General features: G+C 39.5%; 1 protein-coding gene across 1 annotated transcript; it reads right to left on the bottom strand.

Annotated features, from left to right (window-relative positions):
* Window positions 1-1,692: 1,692 nt before the first annotated feature.
* ncapg (non-SMC condensin I complex, subunit G) lies at window positions 1,693-9,595 on the bottom strand. Its single transcript, XM_079554450.1, has 21 exons — window positions 9,480-9,595; window positions 8,909-9,154; window positions 7,928-8,156; window positions 7,700-7,845; window positions 7,524-7,608; window positions 7,261-7,453; window positions 6,749-6,898; window positions 6,472-6,612; window positions 5,567-5,690; window positions 5,401-5,490; window positions 5,090-5,278; window positions 3,777-3,887; window positions 3,586-3,705; window positions 3,257-3,490; window positions 3,002-3,183; window positions 2,713-2,878; window positions 2,456-2,623; window positions 2,256-2,376; window positions 2,134-2,187; window positions 1,987-2,050; window positions 1,693-1,902 (listed from the first exon to the last, which is right to left on the bottom strand). The coding sequence occupies exons 1-21, from the start codon at window positions 9,585-9,587 to the stop codon at window positions 1,782-1,784; spliced, it is 3,042 nt and encodes a 1,013-aa protein (XP_079410576.1). The 5' UTR covers window positions 9,588-9,595; the 3' UTR covers window positions 1,693-1,781.
* Between the last annotated feature and the right edge of the window lie 1,072 nt (window positions 9,596-10,667).

The raw sequence follows: 10,667 nt of genomic DNA, 5'->3' as shown, positions 1-10,667 counted from the left end.
GGGGATTCAAGCACAGACACACTGGATGATGGGTCACCTTCACTGTTTGGGAAAAGAGAGAAATGGGCTGCAGTGGACAAAGCTGTGAAAACTGATCAAATAAAAAGCCCTTCCAAAGCTTGCTTAAGAGACTCTGAGTGTTGTTCACCAAGCTCAGTCCAGGCACAGCATGTGGCGCAGATGAGGAGCAGGAGCCACAGTGTTGGGGTATCTGAATTGATCCAACCCCCACCAGCAAAAAGGCTGAGACAATCACGAATGATGGGCCTCTCTGGGCCCAGATGGCGTGACTTTGTATTTGGCAACTAATTTTTTCCTGCAGAATACAAAGGATGAGGACCGTGATCTTAATTGGCATTACAATGTTGTCTATCACCCATCTAATTGTTTTAAATAAGAAAAAGAAGCACCCTCCATCCTGGTAAAAGGGACTGATTGAGATGGTGCCTTTAGACAATGAGCTGAAACAGACAGACACTAGGTTTTAGTCTAACACTCAGCAAATATGTAGCAGTTTAACTTAAATGGCTTCATGTTGCACTATTTTTATTCTTATGTACATATTCTTCACATTATTTTGCTTTTGAAGATGCCATTAGGAGTCAACAATAATATGCTCATATTTTGGCCTTGGAGATGGAAATGTTCCCCTCAATCATACATTAGTTTAAAAACATCTTTGTTAGAGTATTTAATGATTGTTTATATTTATCTGAGCCCTAAATATTTATTGCAAGTCTTTTTTTCTACTTATATTTAATTTGATCATTTAACTTTTTATTGTCAACATCTCAAATATAGTTCCATTTTGCCAAAATGTTTGAAATGAAGTAAACTACATCAAATAGTTCCCTGTAGCGAAGGAGACCTTTGTGATTTTACCCTTAACCAATATTGAAAAAAGTTTTAAGTCAAGGCTGTTGTCTATTAACGTAAATTTAGTTTGACGCCACCTAGATCTTGCTACTGTATATGCCTTTGTCACGTTGCTTGTTGCACTGTATTGTCCGAGATTATGACAGACTTAACTATATTTTGCACACTCCATGTCCCAACTGGTGCAATACTATCCTGGAGAAGTTTTAGAGTGTAATTATTTTTTATTGCTGACAGATTTGGATGTACATTTAGTACCGATAACCTGGGATTTAATGTGATTTTAAATATTTTTGTCCCCCCTCCAGATCCTTAATAGTCAGAATAGCATTAAAGTGTGAAATAGCGTTTTAGCATTACTCATTTACACGTTTCTCTGAAGCAAGAACCTACCTCTCCTTGTGCATGTCACTCTTGTCATAGAAAAGGCCTGAGGTCATTTTAACACTTCCTAACTGGATCACCGTTAGATCTAAGACGTCAGGCCATAGGTCAAACTTAAATCTTAAGTGTGTTTTGTGTGCCTGGCTAGTTGTGTACATGCCACTAAGGTTGATTTCAACATGCGAAATTAGTTTCAGCTCTGTTGGAGGACCTGGTGCTAAATTGTATATTTTACCGTGTTTTATACTATCCAGTACAGATGCAAGTTTTGTCTTCTGTTAATACAATAAAGACCCCCTTAAAATATGGCTCATTGTGTGTGTGTGGTATTCAGTATTCAGAGTATTTTCTACAGTTACACTACCTTCCCGGAGGTGAAGGACACGTAAAGAAAACTTTTAGGAAATATTTTATTACATGTTTTCTTAATAAAAAATAAAAAAAGGAAAATACCAAAGTGAAGTTTCACTTTTCTTATAAATGTAACATTTGCAAACTTAAGCGTTATTGTGGTGCAGCATTTAGGAAACCTCTTGGTTGATCAGAGGGTTTAGATCAAGTTTAGTCTTCTCCAGAGCGGCTGTTTTAGCTCTCCTTGATGGACGAACTGACTGAACAGATTCAGGAACATTTTCTCCATCACTGCAAAGTCAAGATACAATTTTTTTTAGTTAAAACGTTAATAAAGCAAGTAAATGAAGCCTGTTCTCTTGTTGTAAATTATACCTTTCCTCTGATGATTCTGCTCTCCTAGCTTTTCTACCCCCTTTGGCGGCAGCGGGTTTTTGACCTGTAGGTTATTTGGTGAAAAAAAAAAGACTTAACGGTCTCAAATACAAATTTAGTAACAAAAAAGAGCTGATCTTAACATACCTGGATTAGCCCTTTTCCCTCTCTTTGCAGATTTAGTGTGGCTTTCAGCAGCTTCTGTGTACATAAAAAAGTAATGGTTAAGTGGAAAGCCATAAAACGTTTTATAGAAGTTCTGTTTGTACCATCTGCATTGACGTCCAGTGGTTGTAAAGCACTAGCACTCAGAAGCTCAGCCTGTTTAAAATCCACAAGATGAACAACCATTTTCTCAAGTGCACGCAGACACACACGATCCTTGACCACCTAAAGTAAAAAAAAAAAAAAAAAAAGGCAATAATGCACATCGCCCATGTATTCAAAGCAAATACAGTATATCACTTACTTCTAGAAGCTCCTGCAGCAATGTTTGCAGGTCCTCTTTGACAGTTCCATCTCTGCTAAGTTCAAGGTTGGAAATAGTCTTGGCATACAATCGAACTTCTGGGGCAGTGGGGTCTTTAATCATCTCTCCGCACATGCGCACAGCCAGGAAGTCATGGACACACACTTCCTGAACACATAGCCAATATTTTAACTTATTAAATTTTTGACCTCCCTTTCGACTTAAGAAATAATGGCAAATGCCTTTCTACTGCTTACCTCTGTGTTGGTTGAGGGCTTCATCAGTGTACTGGAGCGGGTCAGTTCAACCAGTAATTCCACCACATTGTTAATGTCCACTTCAGCGAGAGGAGAGGTGACTGGAGCATTCAACAGGGTCCGCACGGTTGGCAGAAAACTCTCCTCAATAACTTCCTGGTGGGTTCTAAATGCAAACACTTTAAGTTAATACATTTGAAAGGTACAGTTTAATGAAGTAATCTATTGATGTGTAATAAATAGTGGTAAATTGTGTTACACGAATACCAATAAGGCAGCAAGAAATCACCTGCTTTCACGGGCGTACAGCTGGAAGAACACACCGAGGCAGTGGCGCAGTCGAGTGTCATCCTCAGTGACAGGGTTGTACCACAAGAGAACAAGACGCGAGAACATTTTGGAACTTGAAATTCGGCCTGTATACATGAGTTTGGCAATGCCTTCAGCTGCTTCTGTGCGGAGGTCTGCTACCTGTGGTAATGAAATCAGCATAATGAAGAAACACCATAATATATTTACAGAGGCTGCTCTAGTCTAGACTCACCTCACTGTCTAGAAACTCTGACAGCATGACCAGTGTGCTCTGTGCACTGTCCTCCTGGGCTTCCACCTTGTCATCAGAGGGTGCGTCGTCCTCCTGTCTGTCCGGTGATTGTGCGGGCGGGGCTGCCTGATGGCCTGCTGTCTCAGAGAGCAGCTGGAAGCCAAACATCAGCAACAGGTCGATGATGGCACGCAGCGCACTGATACGAATCCTCGCCTCATCCAGCTGAGCAATCTGAAAACATGCAAATAATGCAGAACATTATGCATTTCCAATACTTATGTAGTGATGTGTTTCATCTTCATACTTTTATTTCAAGTAAAACTTACTTGTAGCAGCAAAACCATATGGGTTTTGGCGAGCTCCATGCTGTGCAACGCACAAGTTCCCAGACACACCACTGCCATATTACGGACGGCTGGGTGAGCATTTGCAATACAAGGCAAGATCTAGGCCAAAACGTTTCACATTTAATATAAGCAATATTTACAGGTACCAATGAATTAAATCTTAAAGTTACCAGTGAGGACATTAATGCACTAATAGTTGGTCCAATGCGTGACTTGATGTTCATCTGCTTAAGTAGCTCAGCACACATGGTAAGACATCGGAGAAGAGTTTCTGGGTCGTTCTAAAAAGAAACAGTGGTTTAGTTAAACAATTTAGGCCAAACGGAGAGTATTGGGGGGATTCACTGTGAGATAAATACAGCACTTTGTCCTGTGAAAGAACGAAAAAAGGTTAATGCAAATAACAGTTTGAAAAATTGTTGGAGTGATTTACCAGACTTAAAAGTCTCGATCAGTGAACTAGGCAACGAAAATCCTTGCTGACCTTTCACACCCCCTGCATGTAAGTATTGTGCCCATATGTAGTACCAATAGAGTGAAGAACTCTTATCCCCACTGTTTTAAATAAATAAGCTTTTTTTTTTAGGGATATACCACTACCACATGCTTGTACTCATTAATGTTATGTCTTTGATGTACACCCTGTGGACTTTAAGCTTTAATTATGCAACTTTTTAATGTGAAAAACAAAACAAGAACTTGATATTTGTGCATAATTGACCTAAATTCATGGCGACTGGTTGTTTTTTGTTTGGGAGAGACATTTTAGCCTTGGCAGTTGGCGCTGTGGTTTGGTGACAACTTTGCTTAAGGGCAAGTCTGAATCAATTCTACAGGCTTTGGAAATAAAAGACTAGTTTCTTTTACATTCAAGATTGCTTCTTGCCATGTATTAAGTGTTAAAGATTGTTGCATGTGTGTAATAGATGACCACAAAATGCTAGAAAAAAGCATAACAATGTCTGCTTTAAGTTGCGAACTATATTGCAGGGGTCGAGAACTTTGCTTGGTCACAGGCCAATTTTTTGTCCTTGTCAAAAGATGTTGGGGCGAACCTCACCTCAGAAGCCCAAACGCATGCTTTGTCATTCACCTTATTCCGCCCCACCCACTTTTGCCCCTTTTTGCTTTGTCTCGGCACTTCCGTTGTCCTGACACTTCTGGCCGAGCACGAAGCCCGTTCATTTAAACGGAGGACGAGGGAAAATATTCTCTGCTCAAATCTGATGCTTAGTGGATTGATTTGTGTAAAATGGCCAATGTTCATTTGCACCAGCATGTCAACACCGCACCGTTTCTCTGCGCGGCCGAAAAACAGCTTTTTTTTTTCGTGTAGTAATTGATTTTATGTGGACTTCTCCAGTCCCATGTTAACATATAGGAGAAAAGGGGCGGGCACAATTCATGGCAGCGCCCAGGTGAACTTCCGGAAAAAGGTGAAAATTACCGATAGTAATATTCCTCACATAGACATCTTGTGTACCTTTTCCATTCGTGTCTCCTTGTCAGCTGGCTGGCTGCTCTGAGCAATTTCCTGAAGAATCAGATTCCTGCGATTTTCCAGCTCTGTGATGGAGTTCTTGAGCTCCGCGGCACGACTGAAGTCCTGAGCAGAAATACAGTCCTCCAGTGTCTGTTTGGCCTCCATGATGTGGACTTTCACCTCTGCAAGCTAGACGCAAAGATGAGGGGAGTATTTCATTAGTAATCAGCAAAAGAATAACCAACTGTTAATACTGCAAACGAAAAACAACAACAATCACAACAACCGTAGAGCCACTATGTTGACCTCACCTGAACTTGCTGTCGACGGTTTAGATTTTCATCCACAACATGACTGGCCTCCATAATGGGCTCTCTCACATCAGAGATGATCTCAGCCACCTGATGAACACAGCCACAATAATACAATACGATAATCAAAGGCATCGATTCACCACCTCATTCTTAGAATACATACACACTGAATCCGTCTCTGGTCGTCAGGGATGAGTGTGAGAAGCTTTTCAGTGAGTGAAGTCACTAGAGAGAAGGGGGTATTGGGCATAGAGAGCATCTCTTGCAGGACAGCTAGCATTTGCTTCCTGGAAAATATTACAATAAATGAGATGTGAAAAATAAGTCACCGGCATCACTGCAGCAACTTCAAACAAACTTTGCTTCTCCATCTCAGAGCTACATTATTACTCATGTAACTTTCTACCTTTTGCAGCCGCATGTGCAAATCAAATGTGAGTCACTTTATTGAACACCGTCAAGTAGAGCTGGACAATTAATCAATATTTAATTGAAATCGCAATCTCTACTTTCGTCTCAATAATTGCCAGGTTTGCAGCCATTTCTTTTGTTCTTTTGTTTGTATAAAAGGTATGTCTAAGTCCTTGAATCAGCTACATGTATTTGTTTCATTATGAAAACAATCTAATTGAAATCCATCAATATAATTAATTGTTGTTGTGTGTGAGTGAGTGAGTGAGTGAGTGAGTGAGTGAGTGAGTGAGTGAGTGAGTGAGTGAGTGAGTGAGTGAGTGAGTGAGTGAGTGAGTGAGTGAGTATGTATAAAAAGGATAATAACACCGTAATGTTTTTATTGGTTTATATAGTAAATTACATTAGACTAACTCACCCAATCAAACGAAACACCCGATTCACTTTGGTGAGTGACTCATTTTAACATGAGTCAGTAAAATGAATCAAACAATTTGTCCAATTGGATTCTGGCATTTATGTTTTTCCAGAATTCCTTAATTCTTATACTCGGTTAATCCTCGTTATATCTCATATGCTTTTGGTTTGTTTCGGAACAGTTAAAGACATTCTCCCACTTACATTGTATTAAACCGGTACCATACTTATGTAACCAACCTGCTCCCCTCCTCGTTTGTGTCCAGACAAGCAATTAGATGGATGAGTTGTTGGGAGATGAACTCTTTAGTCATGACAAGCTCCAATTGGTTAAAGTCAGCCCTCTGCTCCTCTGACAGAACAGGCACAGCCTTTAGGTACCTGTCCAAATGAAGCGTCAAAGTGCAAACAAATAAATCAAACATTTGCGAGTTACAACCAAAATAAAATGAACCATCAATTTGAAGTATAGAAAAACATAAATATTCAGTTCATAGAGAAATAGACATTCTCTTACGTAGAAAGATAGTTGGCATAAGTGGCAGCATCAGGTAAAACCTTCTCCAGCATCTCCTCGCCCTCATCTCCTTTGCTCTTGATGAACTCACACAGGGCTCTCCAGTAAAGCATGTTCTCACAGCTCAGGGAATCATCAGAAATCAGCTTCCTATAGGAAAATATATCGAGTCTGTAAAGTGCATTCTTAAAGCGTTTTTTCCCCCCCACAAACTGCTGCATATACTTTAAACATTCTACTCAATAACCACCAATAACAACATATACCATTGTCAATTGGAACCTGACATTAGCATTGATAATCTGTCCAAGTGCTCTTGAACTTTAGCTACGCTCATTCCCCTCAATCCAATGTGTGATGTTTCTGAACCCCCATTAAAGTCATCCTGTGGGAAATTCTAATGATTGAACATGATTGGGAAAGGTACCTGCCGCTCCATAATAGTTGACACTCGTTGATGCACAGAATGTTAGAAATATACTGTAGTTTGCTAAATTTAATAGATTGGCTACCGGTCATTAAACTGCAGTTTGGTTTTCAGAAGATCCTCTGGAGCCATGCCGTTAAATATCGCTTTCAGTGTGTCCAGAGCAGTCTCAGCACAGTTTTCAACATCAAGTCGGTGAAGAAGCTCAATGACGTCACCATCCAGACGAAGCAGCCAGGCTGGTAATAGGCGTGAGCAAACCACCTCTCTTACGGCTTCTACAACAACAATAAAGCATGCTAGACAATGCCCCTCTAATGTTCATATAAATATCGGAATTTAACTTACCAGAGGTGTCATGAAGACCCTGCTGCAGCAGACTCACTCGCTGTGCAATTGTAAGAGCTTTAATATGAACTTTTTCAGCCAGAACCTAAACAGAAATACAAAATGTTGTTGTTGCTAAGAGCGTAGAAAAGTAATTGTGCTTCCAATAATAAAAATAGAAACAATTACAACTGTACCTGAAATGCTAGCTTCCGAACATTCTCTTTAATATCTCTGGTACGTTTGAGCACTTTAGGGAGTGTTGAAGGAGACATGGCAATACAGGAAAGAACAGCTCGTCTCACTTCCGCATTGGAATCATTATCTATTATCAGCATGTATGCTACATACAAACATAAAATAGGATGATACATAATGTTTAACAATGAAAGACACATACAGCCAAAGTTCAATAGGACACAAACCGTTGATTGTGGGACAGTCTGGTTCTCTTGGTTGCTGGAGGCGGGTCATTGCCAGAGCTGCTTGAATCCTTACATTCGGAAATTTGTCAGTGACACGGACCAGCATGGCTTGATGAATTCGATCAAACAAGTCATCATTAATTTGGGCATTTTCTGCCATGCTGCCCAGGAGCTTGTTGATCAGCTGGCAAACACGGAATCGTACAGCATGGCTGTTTGCTTTATGGGACTAGAGGAGAAAAAACGAGGTGTAGTAAATTTTCAGTGGCAAAACAGTTTTAGATTGCATTGTCTAATTGCAGCAAATTCTCAGGTAATAACATAGTGGCAAACCAATAGTGATTTTAACACTGTAGTAGTGGACCAGTAATGATCCAGTGGTTAAAATTTGTTCCACGGCCCTTTTATATAGGCTAATGTTTAATTGTTTACGATGTATAGTTTGCACACCGAGGCGCTTTTATTTCGGATCGGAACCTTCTTGCGGTGAAGCACGAGTGCTAACCGCTGCGCCATTGCCGTCTAATTAGAGTTCAGGCTTTACAGGTTAAACTCGGAAAATAAAAACATCGTTACAAAATTTCTGGAGGTATGGATCAGCTGATAAAAGGTCCGTATTTCGGCCAGCTGATATATTGGTCGATCTCTATCAAGGACCCTCTGCAGCTGCTAAAATATAATAAAGGCAGGGCCAAGATCCTTGTTACCTTTGCCAACTACTGTAATATACAATAGGTCTACAATTACTAGGCATTATTACAAAATGCATATAATATGCATTAATGTATCATATTATATTATATTACATAAAAACATATTAATACAAAATCAGACCAGGAGCAGAAAAAAAAATAGATCTGGACATTACCATTTCAAAGCATGCTTCAGTTAAAGCATGTTGTGTTTTCCAAGTTTGTAGTGAAACAAGAGGTTTACATAACACGCCGGACCCACATTTTCATGCACATTAATAGACGTTACCTCCAGTAAAAAGTTGAAAATAAAACTGAGGAATGGGTGATCATCCTCATCTTCCTCCTCCTCCTCCTCCTCCTCCTCCTCATCATCTTCCTGCTCTTCCTCTTGCTTTGGTGAAGATTGAAAACTTGAAGCAAACTTTGCAACAAACTCAATGACGTTTTCCACACTGGGCTCCCGCTTGTACACAATCATGGCGTACTTAAGATAGTGTACAAACTCTTCATGAAACAAAGTTTTGTCTTCAAGCTGAAGTGAGAAGAAAAATGTAATAAACAAGATAAATCAATGGCAAGATGCTTAAACTAACTTTCACTAGTTTAAAAGCACTAAGGATTTCCAGGTCAATATATACAAACCACTCATGATCAAAAATAAATTAATATTATTATTATTATTTTTTACAAGAAAATGTCTATGTAGCATTTAAATCAATATAAAATGTCCATTGTCCTATTGGTGTACCTTTCCTGTCCAAACTAAAGTACTCCATACGGAGACAATAATGGGGAAATCAACCTCAAGCTAATACAAATAAATCCTCACATGTCAACAACAAAAAAATGTACATTACTTTGTTATAGCGACTCTTCAGACACGCCACTAGTTTAGCCTTGTTGTAGTGGCCTTTCTGGGCGCGTTGAAACGCTTCCTTGAGATCCATTTCGTTGTCTGCGGTCATGGTTCCTTCACAGAAAACAATGTATAAACATTACTTGTACATTCGTCGAGATAAACATAACTCGACGTCTCAAGAGCCTCATTAGCTGCTAACGCCCATAGGCGATCCCATAGGCAAACAACGTACAAACACTTAAGTCCTTCGAGGCTGTGCTCCCGTAAGACATTTGAATTGTAAATGTAATACCATCAAAGTGAAATAAGTTGAACAAAATAAAGACCGCAAACAACACAGAACCTGAGATAATTTAACTGAAAGTTACCTCTTGTGCAGTTGTTCCTGAAGCCGCCTGTTTTCAAATCGAACTGAAATGAGATCTCGCGATATTTGCGCGCGACACCGTCGGCACATGTACCCTGATTTTTGTCCGGTAGGGGCATGAACCAAGGTTCGTTCATCTGAAGATTTTTTTTTTCAAAAATCTGACACACACATCCTCGGTAAAGTCGTCACTTTTTTGTTAAATATCATTGGCTCGGTTACTATAGGTTATCGTTGTTAATTATTTAAAAGCACCTGAATATAATCCATAAACTGGACAAAATGAGGCACAAGTCAGGTATATGGTTTGGGCTAGTTGTCAATGGGTAGCACTGTCATCGAATCATGTAGGTCAAGTGTAATATGATTAGGAAATCTTTGTAGGTTTGCTGGTAAGTACAGTACAGTAAGTGAGGTATAAGTAAAGTATTAGAGATAGAGTGGAGTTATTATTAAATATGTTACTGGACATTTTACCATAGGCTATAACGTTTTACAAAATGATAAGGCTGCAATTAAAACGCACCACATTGCCTATTACAAAATGCTTTTCTTCAGTTAGGCTACAAAAGAAATGAAGAATGACATTTAGGCTACATAATGCTTTATAGGTATTATATGTTGCGTTGTTGCATTTTGAGTGACAGTGCAGGATTTTAGAGGCAGTTGTGGTGAACAGGTCTGAGCTCATTCTACACATTAGGACATGGCTGGAACATGTAGGGGAGGAAATAGGCTACTTAGTTGTAACATTTTTAAACTCTGTATAGTCCCTTTAAATCTCGCTCTTATTGGCAAATATAGTCTATGTTTGCAGTC

Source organism: Gobius niger, assembly GCF_951799975.1.
Source record: "Gobius niger genome assembly, chromosome: 3".
Taxonomy (NCBI): domain Eukaryota; kingdom Metazoa; phylum Chordata; class Actinopteri; order Gobiiformes; family Gobiidae; genus Gobius; species Gobius niger.
This window is presented reverse-complemented; position numbering and strand designations above follow the sequence as displayed.